General features: G+C 55.2%; 2 protein-coding genes across 6 annotated transcripts; both read right to left on the reverse strand.

Annotated features, from left to right (window-relative positions):
• Positions 1–5,664: 5,664 nt before the first annotated feature.
• On the reverse strand, positions 5,665–11,148 carry CTDSP1 (CTD small phosphatase 1). 5 transcript variants are annotated; one of them, XM_016196797.2, is made up of 7 exons: positions 11,043–11,146; positions 9,530–9,678; positions 9,002–9,103; positions 8,832–8,888; positions 8,149–8,280; positions 7,839–8,024; positions 5,665–7,295 (listed from the first exon to the last, which is right to left on the reverse strand). In XM_016196797.2, exons 1-7 carry the CDS (start codon positions 11,107–11,109, stop codon positions 7,167–7,169), a joined length of 822 nt encoding a protein of 273 aa, XP_016052283.1. In that variant the 5' UTR covers positions 11,110–11,146; the 3' UTR covers positions 5,665–7,166. The 5 variants fall into 5 exon arrangements, with proteins under 5 accessions (XP_016052283.1, XP_016052282.1, XP_016052285.1 ...); XM_016196796.2 differs by having other exon boundaries at positions 9,002–9,106; XM_016196799.2 differs by having other exon boundaries at positions 8,149–8,241; positions 11,043–11,145.
• Positions 11,149–15,733: 4,585 nt separating this feature from the next.
• SLC11A1 (solute carrier family 11 member 1) lies at positions 15,734–23,660 on the reverse strand. The gene is made up of 14 exons (XM_016196873.2): positions 23,511–23,660; positions 22,564–22,686; positions 22,161–22,280; positions 21,266–21,372; positions 20,771–20,841; positions 20,374–20,441; positions 20,076–20,231; positions 19,269–19,427; positions 17,853–17,942; positions 17,605–17,724; positions 17,050–17,199; positions 16,533–16,606; positions 15,967–16,120; positions 15,734–15,844 (listed from the first exon to the last, which is right to left on the reverse strand). The coding sequence occupies exons 1-14, from the start codon at positions 23,658–23,660 to the stop codon at positions 15,734–15,736; spliced, it is 1,653 nt and encodes a 550-aa protein (XP_016052359.2).
• Positions 23,661–24,683: the final 1,023 nt, after the last annotated feature.

Below are 24,683 nucleotides of genomic sequence, written 5' to 3' on the forward strand. Positions count from 1 at the left end.
CTGAGCTACTGGGACAAGGCCCTGTATTACAGTTATGAAGGAGAATGTCCTCATTCTTAGGAGATGAGTGATAAACTAAATATTTTGTCCTGTATATCATGATATCTGCAACTTACTTCCAAATACACACACACACACACACACACACACACACACAGCAAATGAGAATTCTTGAGTCCATTGGTGTTTATTGTTATAGTATTTTACTATTATTTATACTTTTTTATTTTTGGTATTTTGAATAATAAAGAAATTGGAAACAATTTTTAAAAGCATACATTCTTCTCCTCCCCCCCCAAATCATGAGGCTAAATTAAAGGCAAGCAACAAAGTGGACTAGAGAATCCCATAAATGACAGGCAGGTCACCAACCTTAATACATTAAACATATAAACAACTCAATAAATTACTTAAAAATTCACATAAGAAGACATAGCCAATAAATATATTTTAAAATGGTCTATCCCACTGGCAATCAAAAAAATATAAATCAAGACAATGTTGATTTTCTTCTTGATATTCAAACTGACAGAGATTTTCTTCAAAGCTGGAGCCCAGGGCTGGGAAGGACATGGAGAAACAGGCAGCCTCCTGTCCCGAACATGGGACTACAGTTAATGAAACTTTTCTGGCAGGCAATTTGCCTATTCAAATCTTTGACCCAGCAATCCCACTTTTAAGAGTTTATCCTGAAGAAATAATAATAGATGCAATCCAATGGCAAAGATTTAGCAATAAGGATACTTACCACAGCAGTCTTGGTAGTGTCAAATAATTGGATGTAATTTGAAAGTCTGAAAATGAGCTGTTGGTTACATAAACTATGCTATCAAGGGATTGCCACAGCACAATTTAAATGAAGTTGTACAATAACATATAACATGTCATAATTGGAACAAGTCAATGTTTTTTTCTCTCACTCCCTCTCTCTCTCTCTCTAAAATTAATCAATCAATAAAAAAGAACTCTAATACAATTTTCATGTGAGAATATCACAGACTATTTGTAATACCTTCTATCCAATCCATGGTCAAATTTCTCCAATTGTCCTCACAAGAACTTTCTGTTTTTATTGATTCATGATCAAATCAAGATCATGCATTTCCTCTGATTGTTTCGTATCCTCAGTATTTTAAAAATCTAGAACAGTCCCCAGGTTTTTTCCTATGACACTGACGTATCTGAGCCAACGACAGTTGTCTTGTAGAATGTTCACACTGTGGATTTGTCTAAGTCTTTGTGTATTACTTAACCTGTTCCTCTTCCTCCTATATTTCCCACAAACTGAAGGTTTGACAAGTTGTGGTTAAACTGTTTTTTTTTAAGAATAGTTGAGCCCTGACCAGTGTGGCTCAGTGGTTGGGCATTGGCCCATGCACTGAGAGGTCGCCGGTTCGGTTCCCCGTCAGGGCACATGCCCAGGTTGTGGGCTGAATCCCAAGTGGGGGTCGTGCAGGAGGCAGCCGATCAATGGCTCTCTCTCATCATTGATGTTTTTCTCTCTCTCTCTCCCTTCCTCTCTCTAAAATCAATAAAAACATATTTGGGGTGGGAAAAAGACTACTTGAAAAAGGCCAGCACTTCTTAAACTGTAACATTGTAAGAATCACCTGGGGATTTTTTAAAATGAAGAATTTGATTCAATAGGTCTGGGGTGGGGCCTGAGATTCTACACTGCCGACGTGCTCTCAGGCGAGGGTGATGTGCTTGCCAGTCTTCACACCACATTTGGAGGAGCATGGGCAGAGGTGATGCCGTGTATTTTACATTGCATGGCACTGGGGTATATGATGTCAAGTTGTCCCAGCATGAGTGATGCCAAGTTTGCTCCCTTGGTTACTGCCAGGTATTCCCACTGTAAAGACACATTCCCACTTTGCGATCAGAAGTCACCGCAGGGTGATAATTTGGCACTGGCAGTACAAAATTTTTTTTTTTTTTTTTAAATATCGTTATTGATTTGAGAGAGAGGAAGGGAGAGGGAGAGAGAGAGAAACATCAATGATGAGAGAGTCATTGATCAGCTGCCTCCTGCACGCCCCCAAGTGGGGATCGAGCCCACGACCTGGGCAGGTGCCCTGACCGGGAATCGAACCGCAATCTCCTGGATCCTAGGTTGATGCTCAACTGCTGAGCCACGCTGGCTGGGCAGTATGAAAGTTTTTAATTCTTTATTTACCATTTTATATTTCTCATTTTGTAATTATTTTTTTTCCTCTGTTTCCCCCACAGTTTCTGTTTAGCTCGCTGCAGTATCCTAGTGCCTGGTACAGAGCAGTCATGCAATGACTGTTCGAAGGAAAGATATGGAATTTGTGAGTTGTTTTGATACTATGTTTAGAAAGTTGACTGTTTTTATTTTAAACTGATTTTTATTTTAAAAAAATTAATAACTGTACCTAGTAAAATAATTCAAAAGACAACCAGATGACAAGCAGATATTAGTAAAAATGAGTCCCTTCCATCTTAGATGACTCCCACAGTCCCCCAGCTCTGCTCCTCAGGATTAGTCACAATTCCCACTTCTTGTTACCCTACTGCAGTACACAAACGTATATATGTATATTTATGTCTATTTTTAAAAATATATTTTTATTGATTTTTAGAGAGAGAAAGGGAGAGGGAGAGGGAGAAACATCGAAGTGAGTGCGGAACATTGATCAGCTGCCTCTTGCATGCCCCCTACGGGGGATTGAGCCCACAACTGGCAATGGAACCGGCAACCTTTCCGGATGATGCCCAACTGAGTCACATCAGCCAGGGCTATTAATGTCTATTTTTATAATTCTCCTTAGTGAGAATACACCATCACCATTGTTATGAATCTTACTTTGTTTTGTTTTCTGGTCTATCTTGGAGATCCTTTATATCTGCTTGGATAGTTCCATCTTGGAGATGCTTCTATATCTGCTTGGATAGTTCCATCTCACTGTTTTTCAAGACTGCATGGTATTCTCTGGTATAGATAGAGCAAGATTTATTTAACCAGTCCCTCACTGATGGACACTTGGGTTATCTCAAGTGTTTTGCTATTGCAAACAAGGATGCAATTAATACCTGGGTATGTACAAGGTTATATGTATATACATTTTATTTACAGCATAAATTCCTAACAGTGGAATTCCTGGATCAAAGGGTATCAGCATTTTAAAAATATTTTTTAAAATATGGTTATTTTTTACCTGTTTTTAGAGAGAGGAGTGAAGTTAAAATCAGTTTCTTGTTCCATTTATTTATGCATTCATTGTTTGTCCTGTATGTGCCTTCACCAGGGATCAAATCCCCAATCTTGGTGTATCAGGATGATGCTCTAACCAACTGAGCTACCCAGCCAGGGCTAAAAGATATTTTTGAAAAATAGTATTATCAAATTACTCTCCAAAGAGGTTGTACCAGTTTACATTCCTGCCAACAGTGCTGTATCAGGTGCATGTTCCCTCTGCTCTGCGTGCATGTGTGTGTGTAACAGGCAAATAGTATCTGTTCCATACTGGGCTCAGTTAGAGACATTTTCAGTTGACATCTCCAAAGCCTTCCTCCTCTCCACCCTAGTCCCCAGGGCCAACCAGCCACAGCTTCCTGCCAAGTTTATCTCCTCACATCCACCCATCCTTCCTTCTCTTTTCACTCCGCCTCTATGCCCCAGTTCAAGTCTGCATTCTCCATCTTCCACTACCGTGGTCTCCCAATAAGGTCTCCTGTCCCTTACCCGATTTAGCTTCCAATGTGAAGCTGCCAGGATTGAGCACACCCCTCTTCTGTTCAGTGTCCCTGTGTGCCTCAAAGGCACCCACTGCCTGCAAGAAAAAAGGCCACTCCCTTGGTCCACTTATAGATCTGCATTGTCTGGCCCCTCTTGCCTCCTGCAGTATCATCTCCCACCCCACCCCACCTCTGCTGTGTACAATTCCAAAACTGTTGTCATTTCCCGCACTCCCTACAGTGATGGGCTCCTGGCTCTTTGGCCTCCTTTCTGGTGCATCTGCCTGCTCAAGCCACCATCACCTGCTTCGCTCCTCCTTCGAAAACTCCTCTTAGACTCACTTCCTCAGGATGCGTTTTCCAAACCCTCCATGGCCATCCCAGGCCAGGTGAGGTGCCCCTGTGCTCCCAGTGTTTCATGTTCTTTCTTGAACTACCTTTGGAGCATTTCAGGTTTCAGACAGTCTGTTCAGGTGTCTTTCTCCACACGAGGGTGTGAGTTCCTTGAGAGCAGAGGCATACCCTAGCCATGGCGTGTCCCCAGTCCTGGCAAGGTGCCTGGCACACAGGAAGTGTGGATGTGTGTGGTTAAGTTGAACTTTATGTGGGTGAAGGGGGGGTAGGCTGACTGAGGTCTCATTCAAAGTTGGGAGCCCTGTTGACCGCCAACCTGGGCCTCTGGGATGCAAATCGGGGGGCTAGCGTTTCCATGGAGAGCAGGAAATCCAACGCGCCCCAAGTAGGATAAGGGCAGAGGGAAGCCAGCTGGATATTAACTCAACCAAAGGCTCTGCGGCTCCAGTTCACACTAGAGCTGATGGAACTGAGGGGGGCACTGCAGGTTCTTCCCAGGTAAGTGCTTCCCAGCGCTTTTCTACCAGAGAAAAGGGGAGGGGAGCAAGGGAAGGGAAAGGGGCAGTATCATACACAGGCAGGTCACCCTCAGAGACTTGGGGGGCAGATTAGCACCTGGGGTACCAGGAGGGAGGCTTGAGGCTGGATTCAAAAGGGGATGAGGGGTGGGAGGGGTAGGAGAGGTGGAGATGGGGGGCCAGGGATCAACCTTTGGAAGGGGCATCTCCCTTCTCCCGTGTGTGTGTGTGGGGGGGGGGGGGACCCCTGGGAGAGGGGCGAACGAGAGGCATTCATCTTTCCAGCCCCTGGGGTTGGGACGGGGGCAGGCCAGGCGCCTGGAGTCCTGGCGTCCCCGAGGGCGGAGAGGCCTCTAGTGGCCACCGTGGGAAGCAGAGGGCGGGCGGGGGCACTTCCTGCCAGGGCCCGGGCTGCCCAGCTCCGCAGAGGAAGCGCTGCCAGGGCCCGAGGGGCGGGGGCAGGAAGTGGGCCGAGGCCGAGCAAGGGCGCGGCCAGCGGAGGCCCCGGCGGGGCGGGTGGGGGGCCCGACTGAGCGCCGGCCCCCACCCAGTGTCCCCCGAGCCCCCGCCGCCTCAGCCCGCCGGCCCTTCCCGCGACACTGCCGGGGAGGCCCCACGTCGCCCCGTTCAAAGTTCTCCCGACTGGAGTGGAACTCGGCTTCCCTGGAACTCGCCCGGCTCCCCACCTCCACCCTCCGGGGCCTCACCAACTCCTCCCTCCGCTCCGGGGTTGGACACCACACCCCTCCCGTCTCCAAATACCTTCCAGGGGCCTCCCCTAGGGACACATTTCTGCTTAGCTTTAGAGCTAATCTCATGGAGCCCTCCAAGTGCAGGCACTTAACCAGTTGTGCCGAGTGCAGATCTCCATTTTGCAGATCAGATAACTGAGGCCGAGAGAAGCAGGGAAATTAAACTGTGCTCAGATCATTCTCGCACTTTCACACTTGAAGCCCCAGGGCAGTAGGGCAGCCTCCACTACCACCCTCCTCCCTCCAAAGGGTTTGCTTAAGTGAAAGGAGGCTTCATGGGACACAATCACCCCCCCCCCCCACTTCACCGCCCAATAACCACAGAGGCAAGATGGGGGGTCTGGCTTCCTCTTTAGTTCTCATGACACCGAGGGGCTCTCCATCACAGAGAAGGCACTTAAATGGGAGGGTCACGGGATACAGACCAACCATGTCCTCCCTCCCACCCCCAGCTCTGGGGGGGGGCATATCTCCATTTGATACCCCCCTTGGCACTGGTATGTGGGTCCCCTTAACTGTTAGGCCCTGGGGAAAGCCAAAGAAAGGCCTTGACCTCCAGACTCAGCAATTGGGGGAGGGGTTCCAGGTAAAGGAGGCAGAGCTGGAAGGCAGGATGTCCTGGGAGCAGCCCCCAGCTAGCAGGGGATGAGACAGGGGGCTGCAGAGAGTGGGTTGGCACTGAGGAGGGGTGTAGCTTGGCAGGAATACTCCCAAAACCCCACAAGAAGGGTCCCAACTCCTACAGATCCCCTAAAGGCACGGGGTGAAGTACAGGGTGGGTGGTGGAGGCACCAATTAGGTGGTAGAGAGACTCCACACACACAGTCAGCTGGTTGGCCTAGCACAGGCTGGGCACAGAGAAGGTGCTCAATAAATGTTTTGAATGAATGAATGAAGCAAAGAGGGTGTGGGGGGCAGAGGAGGGGGCCTGGGGCCCCTTGGCCCAGCTTGTTTCATTCAGAAAATAGCAGTTTAAAAATGTAAAAATCCTTTCCCTCCCTCCCCCCAATTTATGGGCCTGGGAAAGGGGTGAGGAAGGGGTGTCTCTACTCCAACCCTTCCCCCTCTCCTTCCCCTAAAAATCTATATACACATATACATATTTATATGGCACCGCAAAGGGGTCCTGTCTACACCCCACACTTGGAGCTGGGGGATCCAAGTCCCAAGGCCTTGGGTGATAGCAGCCCACAGCTGCTGATGAGCCCAGATTAGCTGGACTCTGTGTCCTAAGGACAGACCCCTGCTGCTTCCACAAGTGTTAATTGATCTTCTCCCCTCCTGTCTACTCACCTAGGCAGAGGTCGTGGGGTCTGTCTAAGTCCCCACGGAAGACGTGGGGAGAATGGTTTCTCCCTGACCAATAGCCTGGAGACTGTTCCAGGCAAGAGCTGACCTGATCTGGTCCTGGAAAAACCAGGCAGGAAAGAGGGCTCTATGCAAGGCACTTGGTGTCCACCGTTTCCAGGCTGGGGGCCCAAGGCATGGGGCAACAGGAACTCTGTCCCCTCCCCCAAGCAGAACCAGAAAGGGCCAAGGGGCCCAATTTGGCAGCAGAGAAACATGGCAGCACAGAGGAAGAAAGGAGGAGGGGCAAGCAGAGCCTGCAGGTCCTCCAAGAAGAGCAAGGGGGTTCTAAGGCACTGACACAGGGACCCAGGGTCTCATTGCCCTCTGTGCAGCCTGCTGCGCCCTTCGTAGCCTGGCCAGACTGGCAGGGGAGATGCCCACTTCCCCATGGCGCAGAGATGGCCGAGGCTGCTGGGTTTTCTTAAGGAAGAGTCCACGCGTGAAAGGTCTAGGTGTGGTCAGGGGCAGGTCCTGGCCCCAGGGCGCCTCACTAGCTGCCAGGCCGTGGCTGCCTGAGCACTGAATACACGTCATCCACCCGGCTGAGCTGCTCGAAGAAGGGCAGGAGGTCGTGGAGCTCTGTGTCACTCATGTTGTCAAACCACGAGGCCACCGGTACCTGGGCAGATGGGCGTAGGGTCACCACCCTGGACGCAGAATATGCAGGCCATCCCTGAGCACCTGTTGCTCGGTAGGCCACCTCCTGGAACCCCGTTACCCACAGTTTTCAAATATTTTGACAGCAACCCCCACCCAGTAAATCATGTTTCTGTATATAACAAAGCAACAATTTTACAAAATGATACTTAACCTAACTGTGTGCAAAGCACTCCGATAGTTCCTATTTTATTTCATTTTTTAAAAATCCCAATTAGGACCCACTAAATTATTTCTGTGACCCACTAACTGGTCACAACTGGCAACTTAAAAAATTTCAATTGCTCCAATGCCCAGCAGGGACCCCAGCCCTCTACACACTGGTAGAATGGACTGAATGATGAATAAAGTATGAGGCGAGTGGGCACAGGTCTGTGACAGGAAGGAATGGGAGGACACCAGGCCTAGGACACAGCCCAGCTTGGGAGCAGAGGCTGGGGAGCCCAAATGGACTGACCCCTTTCTTGGGTTTCAGACCCCTATCCAGGTTCTGCATGGCACTCACGGCGTTATCCGGATGGAAGACGTAGGAGGCAGGCGAGTTGTCCAGGATAAGCACCCGCCGCAAGTCTCGGCCCAGCCTGCTCAGGTCCTTCACGTAGTTCCCTCGGTGGAAGACACATGACTCTCGAAACAGCCGTGCCCGGAAGGCCCCCCACTTGTCCAGCAGGTCAGCTACTGGGTCTGCATACTGCGGGTAGGAGGTGAGTCATCGGGACCCAGGGTGACCCAGAGGTCACTGCTCAGAGGCCACATGCTGGTGAGGCAGGCAGGGTTGTCCCAGGAGCCCTTCCGAGGATGTAGGGCTCACTCACCTTGGCCAGGCTGGCAGTGAACAGCACACACTCGAAGAGCTCGCCCATTCGCTGCAGAAACTCGTCCACGTAGGGCCGCTTCAGCACGTAGACCTGGGGGGTGGGCCAGTGAGGGGACTGCTGGCCCACAGGCTGGGAGGGAGCCAGTGAAGTGCAGGGGGCAGGCTGGTCCCAGGCCCTGAGGGGGCTCCACTTGACCAGCCACCCCGACTGCTGCTAGGGAGACGACCACCCTCTCAGAAGAGGATCAGGATGAACCTCTGACTTCCAGGCTTCTAGCCCTGCCTCAAGGCATATCACTATTTCTGGCCCTTCCATCACCATGGCCTCAGCCAAATGGAGGGGCCTGGGGCAGCCCCCTCACCCCGAGGCTGCAGGGCACCGGCCCCCGAGCCAAGTAATGGAGAACAGGCTGGATGGCACACAACCTATCCTGAATTACTTGAACTGGGTCCCGGGCAAGGTGGGGTAAGGGGGCACCAAGGAGAGCCCCATTCCCTGCAGGCCTTAGAGTCAAGTCCCTGAGGATCTGTATGACCTTGGATAAGTCTCACACCCCCTCTGAGCCTCTGGCATTCCACATCTATCAAGGTCCTATATGGAGCTTTCAGGATTAGTGGGAACAGCCTGTCTGAATGGCAGATACCAAGCCCACTGCCTCCCCCCAATACCCGGCCCCTCACCTGGTGGACAACCCCATCGATCTCCACGGGGATGATGAAGTCAGCATTGTTCACTGGCTATGGGGGGAAAAGAGTGGCTGGAGCTGGGCGAGGCCTGCCCAGACCACCCTCCCAAGCCAGGGCAGGCCCCCTGAGAAACCCAGGGCTGGGGGCTGCTGGGCAGGGCCCACCTTGAAGGAGCTGTGCACCAGGGTCTCATCCAAATCGATGACCACGCAGATCTTGTCTGAATCCTGGGCCTTGGCCTCCGGGAGCAGATACTGGACTGGGGTCTGCTGTGGGGATGAGCAGGACTGGCTGGGGGCACCTCTCTCACACCCCAGTCATTTCTCCTATACAGGTCTTCCCACCCGCAGCCCTCTACCTAGGAAGCCACAGGAACATGGGGAGAGACCACCCTCTTCCCAAATTTGCCCGTCAACTCTGGAGCCAGGAGCAGGCCACCTGGCTCTCTGGGCCTCACTTCCCCACCTGGGAAAACCAAGGCAGAGAATAGAGTCCACCTAGGATGGGGAAATTTAGAATTCCCTTGGTGGAAGTTTTGGAGCTTTCAGGTGACGAGCTGGGTAGACCTGGGAGGGCTCCACCCTCCTCCATACCTTCCAGGGCCTGCAGGCAGATCAAGAAAAACTTTCCCCTAAACCCCCTCCAGGGTGGGCCCAGGTCAGCTCTGCAGCCCTCACTTGGCCACCACGCACCTTGGGAACAGCTCCATTTTCCTCCACAAGCAGGGGTGCTCCACTGTGGGTGGGCAGGGCCTCCCCATCATCCCGGCAGACACAGCAGAAAAGTGAGTGGAGGATGCCCCGGCTCCGGGGCTTCTGAGAAGTGGATGACTTCTGGTCCCCTGAAACAGGGAGACCCAAGGTGGGGGCGTGTACACTAACCTGCAGAGGCGTGCATATGTGCCCAGGTGCCAGCCCCTGGGCTCCGAGGGTCTGGCTATGCTCCCTTCACTGAGGGAGACACATTAGGGTGGCTCCAGGCCACCTCTCTGCTCCCCACAAGTCAGTCCAGTATAGGTACAAAGGTACTCCCATTAAGGTGTGCGCTGGCTGGAAGGGGAACCAAGGGTACTGTGTCTTCCTCCCAGCCCCCATCACTGCTGAGGGATCACCCCACTGTGGCAGCCTCCTGACACCCACCTTACCTGAGCAGACCCTGCTCAGTCGGGCCCAGCAGGGCTGGGGCCTGGGGCTTGCTCCCGCCTTCCTTCCATACTCTCAGCCCCCTCTAAGTCCAAAGTCCTCTCTAAGGCTGGACCGAGAGACAGGGAGTGGACCTGGGGCCACTTTCCCGCTGACACCCGCCGGCGCCGCCTCCTCCACCCCTCCCTGCCCCAACCTCCAATGTTGAGCCAGGTATCCGCTGGGTGATTGACGGGCGCATTCTGCGCCCCTCGCCCCCCGAAGCCCCCGGGTGCAGCTAGGCTCAGGCCAGAGGTGGGCAGACCTGGAAGGACTAACTAGCTAGCCTCTGAAGTCAACACCGGGACAGGGAGGAGCAGACCTCCAGCCCCGGGCGGCCCGGCTTCCCGGGTCGCTACCTGTGTGCACAGGCCCAGCGCCCAGGGGCCTTTCCCAAACGCCGCGTGCCCGGCCCAGGCACGGGTCTCCCCGCGGGCGCTTGGGCGACTCTTAGAAGTAGTCGCTCTTTTCTGTGCCTCTGAGGGACCTGGCGCCTCCAGTCGTGAAGCGGAAGTTTGTGGGAATTGTGGCTGTGTGTTGGCGGGAGATCCTTCCAACCCTCCCCAACCCGCTGTCACCTCGGCGCCCCTCCCGCGACCCGACCAGACCAAAGCCCAGGGTGGGTGGTGGGCGGAGTCTCAGCGGGTGGCCTGCAGGCGCCCTCTACAACACCCTCCATCTCCCAGCCCGGTCCGCGCTAATGGAAGGGGGAGGGGGTGCGGAGGAGGCAACTCTCGGGCGTTGCGCACTGCCAGCTCCGGAGACCCTGAAGGAGCCCCATTTCTACTCCTGCCTCAGCTTCCCCACCTCGAGCAAACGGGAGCACCCAAGAGGCGCCAGACCCCGCCCCGCGTCTCTGAACCTCCCCAAGTTCAAACTCTCCCCGCTCCTTCTCCGGCTGGGAGCTTCGAGCCCCTCCAAGGCGGGCGCCCGGGGCGGCGGCTGCCTGGAGGAGGGTCCTGGCCCCCTCCTTTTCCCCTCCCGCGGCGCCCAGGCTGTGGCCCCCTCCGCGCGGCCCCAGTACCTTTGCTCCTTAGCTGGCCCCGTGCCTCCTCCTTGCTGATCTGAGTAATGACGGCCGAGCTGTCCATGGGGCCCGGCGCGCTCCGCTCCGGCCGGACTCTGGCCCGGGCACCCGGCCTCCCCCCCGGCTCGGGCCGGAATCGGGGCGCGGGGGGGAGGGGAGGGTCGGAGGGAGGGATCCCCGCGAGCTTCGGAGGGGAGGGGAGCCAGGTTCTGAGGGGGAGGGGGAGGGAGGGGGCGCGGAGGAAACTTTGTTACAACATGGAGTTTCCTCCCCGCGAGGCGGATGCAAACATGGAACCCGGGCGCCGTTTCAAGGCTCCCCCTTAAAAGGGCAACGGCTTCGGCGTGACCTGGACTCAGCAGCGGCTTTCATCACTTCTGGGGCCGGGGCGACTCCGCGGGCAGGGAGGCGGGTCCGGCCCGGTTCCGGCCGCGCTCCAGGGGGCGTCGCCTCCCTTCCTGCCGCCCGACCTCAGGGAGCCTCTGCGGCTGCGTGGCAGGACCTGAAACACCAGGCCCACAGTTCCAGGCTGCCCAGCGCCGGGAGGCACGGCCCGCCCCGCCTGCCAGGAGCGCCCACGCCTGGGAGTGCGGGCGGGTGCACAGTGCGCTTTCACCTCTGCACATTCCAAGGGTCAGGGAGTAGCGGCTCTTCTGAAAAATGGGGATAACACTATTTGGTCTGTAAAATGGGTCTTCTCTCCGACGGTTGAAGGGATCACTTCGCGGAAATCGTGGGCCAACGGTGACCCTTTGCTCTCTCCAAGCGACTGTGCAGATTCACAGTTATGCCCTTGGCCGGACTGTGATCATCAACACCCACGGCGGTCTTGGGGCCAGGTGACCCGTATTTGTAGAACGGAAAAAGTCCAACTTTTTGCCGGGGGATCCCCCTGCCGACCTCTTCCAACTGCCCCACCTGGCGCCCAGTATATCGGCTCCCGTGTCCACGCCATCACCTGGCTTTCCCACCAGGAGGCGCCCTCGTCCACGCTGTTCCCTCTATCTGGAACACGCTTCCTACCCCTTCGCGGGGCCAAATCCCACCGACCTCGATGAAATGCCACTGTCTCCAAGAGGCCTTCCCCAACCCCCTCCTCTACTCCCACGCTAGCCACTCTGATTATTGGGGGGGGGAGGGGGGACCTGGTGGCGCCCGCACCGTGGGCTCTCAATCCCACCGGGCCCAGCCCGACAGTGGGGCCTGACATCTCTTTGGAGGCTTTTGAACAGCGGTTCTACCCGGGTCGATGCAGACACACCCTGGCCGGGACCCGGACCGCGCCCACGCGGATTCTTCAGGAAGCAAACTCCCGTGTTATTGGCCCTGAGGGTGGGTTTCTTTTTTCCTGTTTATTAAGTTCTTTCTATTCGTCGATATTATTCTGTGTTTATAATTTAAAAAATAATAACGCCAAGCCTTGACAAACACTCCTCGGCACTTCCTTTCCCGAGTGGGCCTGGGCCTCGGCGGCGGGGCGGGCGCGTCCAGTCCCATCCAGCCGCCGGGTGCAAGCGCGGCACGTGCCCTCCGGGCCTCACGGAGGGGGAGCAAGGATTGGGGCGGCCCCGCGCGGGGAGGGGGGCGGGATTGGCGAAGAGCTGCGCCTGCCCGAAGGCGCACTAGCTCGAGTCCTGCAATTGGGCAACGGAGTAGGTGACTCTGAGCCGTAACTTCCCCCCGAAGCTGGACCCCCACCGCCCCCCTCCGGCCCTTAACGCGCCCGCTGGGCAGCCCTCACTGTTTATAATCGTAATCGCCAACGTGTAGCGAGCGCTTCGTCTGGCTGCGCCCCCTCATTTCACTGCTCAAAACTACCTCCTTATGCCATTTTGCGCATGGGAAAACTGAACTCTGAAAAGTGAAGCGAATTGACCCAGCTCTACAGCAAGGAGAGAGGCGGGATTCCGGCCGCCAAGAGGAACCTCCTACCCTTCGAACCGCCTGGGGCAAGGCCTCAGCTTATCTCCGACGCCCAGCCGCGCAGACCCCAAAAGGAAATGTGTGGCGAGGACGGAGTGAAGCCGTGGCTTCGCCCCTGGCCTGAGCAGGGCGGTCGCCTTCCTCTGCCCTTCCCCTGTGAAGACCAGAACCTGGCCGGCTGTCCCCAAGAGGGTCTGAGTTGCTGACGCAGGGATAAAGCACTGCGCAAGACCGCAGCGCTCCCCCGCCCTCGCTATTCCCCTGGCCTCCCACCCCCAGTGCCCCCTCTAAGACTTTGTGGGTGTGGCCTCTTCCGCTGGGAGACCTGCCCCCCTCCCAGGCTCCCCGGCGCGAGAACTGCCGCGCATAGTCTTGGAGCTGTGGGGGACGGAGGCGCTGGTGGAAGTGTTCTGTAGGGTTGGGGAGGTGCCTGAGTTTCCTCACTTTGTGTGTGTGTGTGGGGGGGGGGGGGGCGGTTCACACCCAGTGCGGTCTCTCTCCACCCCAGCAGCTAGAGGTCGCCTTACCCACATAGTTTATTTTTATCTTTCATCGGTTTGCACCCCAGGAGGAACACAGTCATGGGGGATGTGAGTGGGGAAACACCGGGTTCTGTCTGGCACTGTGGACAAGTGTTTTCTCCATCCAGCACGCAGCTAACCCCATCTGCCAAATGGGGTTGGTAAAGTGAGGGGGGCACGGTGCATGAAAGGCAGGGCTCCCAGAGCAGGCTCCTGGGGAAAGTCAGGTCTGAGCCCATGTCTGGGAGAGGTGGAGCTACTATGAGGGTGGGGAGACAGCGCTCTGTAGGGGCCTCCCTTGATCTGAAATGATTGACCTTGGCCAGACCTCATCGCTAACCTCTTGCCCAAGGTAACCCCTTCGCTGGCCTTTGGCCCTCTCTCCTCTCTGCATTCCTTGCCCCCTAGTCCTAAATCCCAGGCTTAACTATTCGTATGACCAGCCTGCCCATTCCTCTGGGGTCCCCTTGCAGTTCCAAGAGATCTAAGAGCTCTCCACTCGTCTCTGCGCTTTCACACAGACACCCCCCCCCCATTAGCATGCTCATCACCCCTTGACTATTCAGCTTTCAAAATCTGCCCAAGGGCCTTCTTTGGTTCTTAACTCACTCTTTCCAGCTGTGCCCGACTCGCACATCGATCGTTCCCCATCCCACTGGATAGTGATTTGTTCTAGACTTGGCTGCCCGCCCCCCCCTTCCACTGGAACTCCTTGAGAGCGATCAACTTTAATTCGGAAATCTGCCTCCCTCCCCCACATCTAGCACTGGGCTGGAGCCCATTTAATGCGTAATTAATTATGCAGGGGATTCAGCTGACGGCCCCTCCAGGAAGCTGGAGAAGGGGCTGGGAGATGCCTTTCTCCACTATCCGGCTCCCATCCATCCCCTCCCTCAGCTCGCGTAGGCCCCACTTTCTCCAGGACCAAACCCGGGGAAAGGAATCGGACGGCCTTCTTGCTCAGGTAACCTCTTCCACCGTTGCTCTGGCTGAGCCAGACCCGTCCCATTCCGTCCCTCCTTGAGGGCCCCACTGGCATCGTTGCCCTTTTAAGAAAGAGGAAATTCTTCTCATAAACAGGCGCCCCATCCAGAGCGCGGAGCTTGCCCCTCCGAATCCCCAGGAAATTAGGGGTGCTTCCAGGCACAGCGTTCACTCCAGGCTCAGCCCTGGGGAAAAACCTGGCAGCCCCTTCTCATCGCTGCAGCTCTGGGGCTGGGGTCGAAGGGACTGGAAGAGGCCGGAGGAGGGACTTGGGGGAGCCTAGAAACAGCTCAGGGAGCGTCTGTAAAGGGCAGCCCCAGCTCGGGACGAAGGTGTGTGGGGCGGCTCCCAGCGGCAGCGACACAGGGGGTTCCCCGCCCATGCAGCTTTCCCCTTACCCGCCCCCCCCTCCCCCCCCCCCGGTGTCTGGGCAGATAGGAGGCCCCAGGGCGGGAGGCCCGACGCTGGCCTACTCTTCATTGGCCTGGAAGGCTGAGGCCTTGGCTGCGAGTGCAAGCCCTCGGGACCGTCCCTGCCCCTAGAGGGAGCTGTGAGTCCGCGCCCTGGGAATGTTAACTGCGCGGCTTGGGAGTCCTGGCCGCTGGATTTCCTGGGGAGATGGCAAATGAATTGGGCCTTGGAGGCGGAGACTAGGGGGTACCTTATGACCTGGCGCCTGAGGGGAGGAGAACCGCGCCTCCATCTTATTGCCTGGAAAATGGGTTGCTGGTGGAACAAAAAGGCTGAGGCTACTCCAGCGACAGGAGCTAGACAGCCAGAGGAGACACTGGAGTAGGTGGCTCTTCTTGATGGTTCAGGGATTTTGTGCTTTCCTGGTTTCCGTTCCCCTGCTCTTCTAGATGAGAAGAGACCTAGCATGGACTTAGCATTCATCAGACTCTATTTTAAGTGACAGTTTGGAGCCTGTGTCCTGCCCCCAACTGAGTCAGTCTAGTCACTCCTATAGGTGCTCAATAAATACTTTTGGATTTTTTTTTTTAAGTCCCATTGCCAAGTACTGTGTTCAAGTGCGTTACAACCATTGCAAGGTTGGTGTTGTCCCATTTTACAGATGAGGACACTAAGACCTGTAAGTTAATCACTTGTCCAAACTAGATAACAGCAGGTCCCTATGGAACCCAGGTTGGCCTGCCTCCAAAACTCCCACACCATCTGCTGCCTCCGTATCCCCCATGCCGGCATCCAACAGGGCAGTCTGCAGCACTTCCTCCACTCCCAGAGCCAGGTCCAGCGGGGAGTTCATAAAGAGGGCTCTTCCTCCTGCTCCACTTCAGGAAGCCCATACAAGAAGTGTTGGTGGGAACTGTGAGTCAGCAGGGTGGCTCCGTGGGCAATGAAACAGGTCCAGACCTGGGGTAGGGGTGATTATGAGAACAAGACCTCTGGGGAAGCCCCAGTCCATCTCCCTCCTCCCTCCCTTACCTCCTCTCCTTGCCCTCCCCATCCCCAAAGCACCGCTGAACAAACAGTACCAGGTAGGTGGTGAGGCCCAGGTAGGCTGCAGCCAGCAGGGCTACAAGCCCAAAGTAGGCAGGGTGGGGGAGGCTGGGCAGGTAGCTGACCACGAAGTAGAGGTTGATGGCACAGACCAGTGCCATGATTGAGGAAGTGATGGCCTTGCTTAGCCTGGAGAACAGGAAGGAAACTCAGGACTAGCTGCATCTCCCCCTCTCCAGTGCCCACAGCCAGACTGAAACCGGTGGGGAGAGTAGGGCGATAACAAAGCCAGCTTCTCTGGGCTGTGGGATCTGCAGCAGACCCCCGCCTATTTCTGCCTCGTGCGCCCTCCAGTCTCCACCTTGGTGGGATTTTTCAAGAGCAGAGTCTGAGGTGAAGGTGAAGAGCTCAGGTTCTAGAAACAGCCTCCACCCCTAGACTTCAGTCCTGGCTCCCCCATTTGCGTGACCTTGGACAGGTTCCTTAACGTCTCTGAGTTTATCTGGATAATGGGGATAATAATGGCAATTCCTACCTCTGGGTGATTGTGAGGATCAAAGGCGGTAATGCAAGTCCAGTGCCTGGGAAGGGGAGTACTCACCAGCCATTGGCAAACTCCTGCATGAGCGTGGGCATGCTGGTGAACGTGAAGATGGGCAGCACAGCAAAGGGAAGCTGGGGAGAATCGGGAGCATGGGGCTGAGAGACCCTGCCCTCAGAACACAGCAAGGACAGGAGGGGACCGGAGCTCCTCTCATCCTCTGCCTGGCTGTGTGCCCTTGGGCAAGTCTCCTAACCACTCTGAGCCTCAGTTTCTCCACCTCAGTGCCTTCCAAGCTTGTGGGGCTCCAGAGCAGGAGAAAGTGTTTGGGAGCTGTGGTCCCAGGCTGCCTGAGTTTGAACCCCAGTTCTGTCACTGGTCACTTAACTGTGTGCATCAGTTTTCCAAGCTGCAAAATGGGGATAACGGTGGTTTGTACCCCTGGTCTGGCTGTGGGATTTGTTGTTGGCAAGGTATGTTTAGACTGTGCCAGGGAGGAGGGTTTTGCTCAATATAGGGGACTGTTGTGGTTCCTGTTTAGCTTCACGGGGGGCAGGGGTGACAGGGATGCCCTCACCAGCAGGCTCTGCAGCACATTGAGCAGGTCGTTGAGTCCTGACAGGTCTCTCAGGTCCCTGAAGAGGGCCACGAGCACAGTGGGCAGGATGGCACAGGAGCGAGTGAGGAGGACTCGGGCGAAGCGTGGCCACCTCAGCTTCAGGAAACCCTGGAGTACAGGGTGGACACCCTAATATCTGGGTGCAGGACAGCGGATTCCAGAGGAGGGACCTCTGTCTTCCCTCATCCCATCTCATGCCTGGGGAACCCTCTGTTTTTGCATCTCCGAAATGGGGGCAGCTCTGTTCTTAGTAGACAATGGATGGAGAGAAATTCGGGGAGTTCCTTTCCCACAGCTGACTGCTGCAGACTCAAGAGTTTTGGATAAAAGCCTCGTACTAGTCCTGGGCCTGCAGCCTTGGGCCAGTCGCCTCACTCTCTGCATCTCCGTTCTGTCATCTATAAAGTGGGGCTTATAATGGCTGCTTTAGGATCTGGGCTGCTTTAAGGGTCAACAAAGCCCGTGTCCCAGTAGTGTGCCAGTTCACCTCGCACCCCTGGCCCCAGGGCCCACCTCCATCACAAACTGTCCCGCGTAGGTGCCAGTCATGGTGGAGCTCTGCCCCGCCGCCAGGAGGCCCACCGCCCAGATGTAAAGGGCTGCGGGGCCAAAGACGCAGCCCAGCATCACGCCCTGGAAGGAGGGGTGTGGTCAGACCGTGGCCCCGCCTCCCGCACGGCCCCTCCCCTTAGTGGGCGTGGCGAAGAGCCGAGCAGGCTCTGCCCTTCCACGCCCAACCCCCCCTCCCCCCGCGCGCTTACTCCTTGGTAAATGTCCACGTCCACTGTGTGGTTGTTCTTGGGGAAGATCTTGGCGTAGTCGTGGAGGCTGCTGTTGGCACAGACGTTGAACTGCGGGCACCGGGGCAGTAGGAGGGAGATGGGAAGTGCACACTCAGTCTCAGAAGCTCAGGCCACCAGTCCTTGACCAGGGGTGGAAAACTGGTGGCCCTTGGGCCGACTCTGGCCAGACATATTTCGTTTGGCCAACGAGTTGTTTTTTTCTTTAATGTGAATTTACTGCCACCATTTAAAATTGAGAACTCACATGAGAACCCTGTTTCCAGGGGTTTGTAAGAACTGGCGTTACCACAGAGAGGCACATGGCTGGCAGTGACTCAAGCTGCCCCACAGTCCCCTTTTCCTTACACTGAACCCACTTCCCACAGCTCTGTGACTGGCCAGGTCTTGAAGACAACAGTTTGCCATCGCTATCTAGACCTGTCTCCTTGTGTCCAGGAGCAGCGTGAGACCCAGGGAGAGGTGTAACTGTGAAGATCATAGCAAGGCAGTGGCAGTGCCCAGGTCCCCGGAGGCCTGGCCAGTCCTCTCCCACGGTGGTCAGCATTCAGTAAGCACCCAACACTGACCAGCAGTTATTAGAGCCTTGTGACAGAGACCCACTCAGAACGGGAGACAGGCACAGGCTGAAAATCCAAGAGAGCCAGAAAGAAGCTAGCTGGCTCCTTCTCTTTCAGACTCAGCTCAAATGTCACCTCCAGAAGTCCCCTCCTGACCACCAGGGCTAACGGAGCCCCTCCCTCATCACATCCCCAATGATGTTTCATTACCTCCTTTATTTTCCTTTGCAACATTGTTCACACTCTTCCCTTTTGTACTGATTTGTTGATTTGTTTCCTGTCTGCCCACCACCCTCCAAATTTAAACTGTAAGAGGGCAGGGTCTTCATATCAGGGACTAGGGACACCGCCTGATACACAACAAATGCTCAGTAAATATCTGCTGAATGGATGAAAGTTTATTTGCTAAAAAAAAATTATGAGAAGAAAATGAGTGCCTGTGCATTCCCACTCCACGCTCATGCTCAGACATCCTCTCCCCCCAGAATGCCCTCCCCTGCAGTTTGCTAGGCAAATCCTGCCCAATCTTCCAGGTACAACTGGAATGCTGGGTCCCCTGAGACTCAGCTCCCCACTCCCAGGCACTTCCCTTGTGTGTCTGTGCCTTGTAGCACCTTGTGTGACTCTGACCCTCAAGGGTCTGCCTGGGGGGAGCTGTGTCCCCCCAGTGGGTTGGGGAAGAGAGTTCCAACCAGAGGCCAAGGTCACAGACTCCCTTTCCTACCAATGCCTGGAGTGTAGAGCAGAGTCTCAAAGGGCTTAGCTACGTTGCCTGGGGTCCCCAGCAATGCTAGAGGGGAAGTATGATGTGTCTCACCGCAGCCTGGTTGGTTTGCTGGTAGAAGGCCTGCCCAAAGACAGCCACAACAAAGAGGTTGATGAAGAAGGAGACTGACAGGGCAATGGTGGCCTCGATCAGGAAGTACATGTTGGCTTCTCGGATGTCAGCCCTTTGGGTCCGGTCTATCTCTCGAGACTACAAAGGTCAAAGGGGAAAGAATAGCCAAAGTCTCTCAGAGCCACCCCAGCATCTCCACTCTCACACCTCTAAGTATGTTCTCCTCAAACCCGTCCTTTCTAAAGCCCCCTACATGGCAGTCTGGGACAGGCCCTGGTCAACTGACCCCCTTCCTACATGCCCAGTTTATTTCTCCTCAGAGCCTTTGCCTTCACCATTCCCTCCACTTAGAATATCTTCTCCTCTTATCTTCCTTCCTATCCTTCCTTCCTCCTATGTCTCAAAGTCCCCTCCTTACAAAGGCCTTTCCTGACTACCTTTTCTAAAGTAGCCTCTCCTCAGTCACTATCACACGTCTCTGTTTCGTTTCCTTCAGAGCACCTTGCACAATCCAGAATTCTCTCCATCATTTGTTGATGTGCTCATGGTCTGTCTTCCTCACTAGAATGCAAGCTCCAGGAAGGCAGAGAACTTGTCTTTTTATCATCGACTCTGGATCCCAGCACGCAACAGGTGCTTTGTTATTAGATATTGAATAGAGAATGAATCACTTCCCACCTAAAATCTGGAAGGCAGGAGCCAAAGGGGAGGGGCTCCAGGCTTGGAGGCGGGGCCAGTGTGAAGCTAAGGGACCAGGTGCCTCTCCCTTCCTGCCCCTCTGTTCACCTTGACCAGGGCTGAGTGCAGGTAGATGTTGTGGGGCATGATGATGGCACCAACGATGCCCACGGCCTGCAGCAGCTCTGGCTGGCCGCAGCCCGGGCACGACGGCAGGAGCAGGCCTCGAAGAAGCGGTCCCTGAGCGGGGCGTGCCACCATGTACTGTGAGGAAGAGCCTGGTCAGACCAAACCTTGCCCCTGCAAAGCCATGCTCACCTTCCCCCCTGCCCCTGGCCCCTGAGGCTCTGAGTGGGGCAGAGAGAGGGTGGCCTTGGTGGAGGGTGCTGCAGCTCTGACTTCCTACCTCATAGCCGAAGGTCAAGGCCATAATGGTAATAAGGAATCCAAAAAAGGCTTCCAGCTTCCGCAACCCTAGGAGGAGAGCAAAGGGGCAGAAAAACAAAACAAAAAAACTGTAACGTATGCAATTATTAATGGTGAAACCTTGAGCACTTTGTTCTAGGCCCTGTGCCAAGCGCTTAACATATGTCACTTCAGTGAATCCTCACCACAACCCTGTGACGTCCGTGCTATTATTTTTCCCATGTTACAGATGAAGAAACAGAAGTCTGAGTAACTTGCTCAAGGCCACACACAGTGAGGAGCTCAGCGCTTCCCCAGAACCGCGGAGCATCAACTGGCTCTTGCATTCACTTGCCCAACCCGAAGTGCAGTCCCTCCGAGATGAAGGGCATACCCACCGTAGTTATCCAGGAAGAGGAAGAAGAAAGTGTCCACGATGGTGATGAGGACACCACCCCAGAGAGGGATTCTGAAACCAGAGTGGCCTGCGTCAGCCCAGCCTGGTCCAAAGGTCCCAAACTCCCACCCTCAGGGCTAAAGACCGAAATCTGACCTCCTGGGAGCAGGGACCCAAGCGGCCCCAGACAGATACAGGAGAGGGGAGCAGTGGGACTGTGCTGGAGATGGAAAATGGCCAAGATGGGTGGGGGACCAGTATGGCAGGGAGCTTGGGGCTGCTGCCCTGAAGCCTGCAAGGTCGCTGACATTGTGTGACTTTAGACAAATCACTTTGCATTTCTGGGTCTCTGTTTCCCCACCTGGCAAATTGGGCAACAACTCTGAGTCAGAGGAGACTGCAAGCTGAAATGGACACAGGGAAGTATAAGGTCTGGGGAAGAAGAAGCCGCTGTTCCCAGCCCTGGCCTGAAGATCTGGGGCCCCTGGGGCAGTACCGTCCAGCCGAGAGCAGACTGAATGCTATAGCTGTGCCGATGACCTCTTGCATGTCCGAGCCAACAATGGCTAGCTCTATGGTTAGCCAGAGGAGAATGCGGGGCACCTAGGGGAGGAGGTAACCTTCACTAAGGCTGGTCAGTTGTTTGTCTCAGTCCTACGCTCACCTTTCCATACTCAGTACTGTCCTGCCAGGCTAGAAGCCTGCAAACTACATTTGCAGGATGGCCTTGCCAGCTGGCTTCCAGTTGGGTTTGGCAGGAAACACTTAGGAGAGATTAAAAGACAGGGAGAAATCGTTTTCCCACTGCTTCTGGTGGTGTTTCTGGCAGTGGCACCTGCAAAAGCACCAGGCCACCTAGGCTCCAGCAGTACTGGTGGCCATCTCAGCAGAGGTGGCGATGCTCCCAGAAGTTCAGCAGCAAATGATGGCTCTTGGGCTCCTGCCCAGCAGCTTTCTGACCTCTGGGTAACACCCTCCTTCCATTGCTTGCCCAGCCCTCCCAACACCTTGTGACTACATCCCTGCATGAAATACCTTTGAGATATCTAATGGTGAATTTTGGTTTTCCTGCCTAGACACTGACAACAGCCAAGCCCCCAGTGTCCACCCCAGCCAATGACCGTCCCAAACTGATGACTACCTATATTTTCCCTTAAGCAAGTCATTTCTCCAGGTTTCAATTTCCCCTTCTAGAAGATGAACAGGGCATGACTAGTATCCCTTTCAGTTTGTGTGCTGTTAGTTTGAGCCTCAGTGTTCTCATCTGTGAAATGGACTTTTAACACCCCCCCCCCCTTGAGATGATGTATTTATTTGATCATGGAAGCTGTAAGTGAATGTTTTGGGTTTGGGGCCTGTGGGTGTTTCCTGTCCAGGCCCACCAGACTTACCTTAGAGTAGTAGAGATGGCAGACCTCACCCAAGTCTTTGCCCGTCACCACGCCCAGCCGGGCAGCAAGTCGCTGGCAGAGCAAGCCCAACACCGTGGCCCACAGCAGCACCCAGAGCAGCTGTGAGAAGGCAGGAAGAGGCCTTCAGCCAGAGGGGCCAGTCTGCTAACCCTGGAATTGATGGCACCCTCTAACCAAGAACATTCCTTGGGGACAAAGTGGGGAGATGGAGTAAGAAGACCAACCTCCTCCCCTGCTCCCCATATACCCCACAATCTGGCAGGGATGCCCTGGGGACCCTTTCCAGCCCATTTGAACTTAACATCTTCTCCCAGGAACAAGCTGGCATCTCCACCTACTTAACCTGGTCACCCCCCTCCCCACAGTGCCCCAGCTCAATTACTTTGAATCCAGCCACGGCGCCAGCCTGTAGGTCTGACTCGATGTTTCCTGGGTCCAGGAAAGCGATGCTCATGAGGAAGCCGGGCCCCGTGAAGGCCCACAGCTTCCTCAGGCTGAACGTGCCCTATGGGTGGGAGTGGGGTCAGAGGGTCCTGGGTATAGGGGCTGTAATGACTGGCCTTGGCCCACACCCAGGTGAACTACAAGGGGCTTATCAGCCCAGGCTGGCCAGCCGGGCCCTCTATTCCCCATTCCTGGAGCCGCACCCCCCCAGGGGTTAGTGGACTAGGGATGGGAGGAACCCAATGGGTTGCTGTCACAACCCATTGACTTTTTGGATCCAGCACAGTCAGCAGCCTGCCTACACCTGACCAGCTTACCTCCTGCAGGCCCTGACTCTGCAGATCCTCAGCCCCCAACGGGTTTTTCCTGGGGTCAGGCCTCCCTGGTCCAGTTCCTCCCTCCCCAGCCCCTTGTCAGACCATAGGCCCTCCTCTCTGGAGTCCACTGAGCCAAGGGTCTCCCTGCCCCCATTCCAGGGCTTGGTCTGGCAGCCTGGGATCTGCTAACGATTCTGGAAATGCAGGGTGACCGGGTGACCACGTCCTAAAAGCCAACCCATAGCCTCCTTCGCTTCTCCTGATGTCCTTGGCCAGGTCCTTTTCTTTAACAACAACAAATCCTCAAGGCTCCAACCTGAATTCACCCCAAGTCCTTCATAGGAAAGCTGAGATTCATCCAGAAAGCCACTGATAATTTTTAGACAAATGATAAGCCAAGTGCCAGAGACAGAAGCAGAAGGGGGGCAGTCACACGGTCCACCACTGCTGCTCAGAGCTGGAAGGAATTTGCCATGGTCTTCAGGAGACTCCCTCTGCCAGCCCCTGAGATCCCCCGATATGGCCCTATCAATCCTGAAAGACCCAGGGAAGTTTCCAGCATTCCCACCGGTTTTGTGTCTGGAATGGAGATCTTCTCTCTCAGGTAGGTCGCTTCAGAGGGCGCTTGCTCTGGCCCTGTGCTGGGTGGGCTGGAGATGGAGTCATAGCTGGGCCTGCTTAGCCTTTGGGGACCCCTGTCACCTGCAAAGGGCCCCATGAGGCATGGTGAGTGACCTGTTTCTTCCTGGTGGCCTAGGGCTAAAGCCATGTGTCCTACTCCCTTGCCTCCTCCCAGCAAAGTGTGGAATTAAGGCCCTTGACTCCCATCTTGGCTCCACCACCTTCCCCCCCTTGACCAAATGTTGAAGAAAATGTAGGAAGCGGAGCCTTCAGGATTACTTTCCTTCCGTGTGAGCGTAGAGATCCCCAAGTCCAGATCTCTTGCCACAGAGGATGTGGAGAGGGACACCGGGCTCTGAGTAGGGCTGCCCGACACTGACACGTGTACCCCTTGGCCTCACCCCCCCGCCTCCAGCAGCCCAAGAAGTTCCAGGGGCTCCAAACGCACAGAGATCAGACAAAGGGGTTACTATGCCCTTGGGATGCAAAGACCCCAACCCCAGGCTCGTGTCCAGAATGGTGGTCTAGACCAGGACTCCCATGGGGGACCAGGGGCCTCCTTTGCCTCCCTGACTCTCCCCCCATCCTTGGAGGGGGCTACTCACCTGTCATGAGGACAGCAGGTCAGGCACTCTGTGTGTGAGCGGCGTGCTGGGAGCTCCTCAGCTCATGCTTCCTCTCTGGGTGCCGGTGCACGTCAGTGTGTGAGCCCACACCCTCGTACCCATCCTCAGTGCAGCTTGGCTGCCCTCACACACATGGGGTGTTGTGAAACACTTTCCAAAGGCAGAAGTGGCCAGCTCTAGAAGAAGGGCCTGGTTGGACTTCCGTTCCCCTTCTAGTCTGAGCCCCACGATACCTGTGGCTCCCTTCCAGATACCCCATGTTCTGTGTCTCCCAAGTTAGCTCTAATTTCAAGATGCTTCCCATCACTTGGGCATTCAAGTTCAGATCAGTTTACTACTCCCCACTCACTTCCTGCACAAGCAGTCAAGCTCTTCTCCTCTTCTGTCTGAAGCCCCTTGACCACTGGTAGGGCTAATGGGAGGGAGTCCTGATGGCTACCTTGGCTTCAGTTTCCCACTGAGTGCCTCAGAGAAAAAGACCTTGCAGACACTGC

Source organism: Miniopterus natalensis, chromosome 8, assembly GCF_054644295.1.
Source record: "Miniopterus natalensis isolate mMinNat1 chromosome 8, mMinNat1.hap1, whole genome shotgun sequence".
Taxonomy (NCBI): Eukaryota; Metazoa; Chordata; class Mammalia; order Chiroptera; family Miniopteridae; genus Miniopterus; species Miniopterus natalensis.

Excerpts from the sequence above, each read along its gene's own strand:
- CTDSP1 (XM_016196796.2), bottom strand. The coding sequence starts at position 11,109 with ATGGACAGCTCGGCCGTCATTACTCAGATCAGCAAGGAGGAGGCACGG. Across the intron at positions 9,679-11,042 it reads GGGCCAGCTAAGGAGCAAAG|GGGACCAGAAGTCATCCACT; the intron begins GTACTGGGGCCG and ends TCCCTGTTTCAG. Across the intron at positions 8,025-8,148 it reads TCACTGCCAGCCTGGCCAAG|TATGCAGACCCAGTAGCTGA; the intron begins GTGAGTGAGCCC and ends TCCTACCCGCAG.
- SLC11A1 (XM_016196873.2), bottom strand. The coding sequence starts at position 23,660 with ATGGGGCCCTTTGCAGGTGACAGGGGTCCCCAAAGGCTAAGCAGGCCC. Across the intron at positions 20,842-21,265 it reads AGTCTGCTCTCGGCTGGACG|AATCCCTCTCTGGGGTGGTG; the intron begins GTACTGCCCCAG and ends CTCTGGTTTCAG. Across the intron at positions 17,943-19,268 it reads AGCAAACCAACCAGGCTGCG|TTCAACGTCTGTGCCAACAG; the intron begins GTGAGACACATC and ends CGGTGCCCGCAG.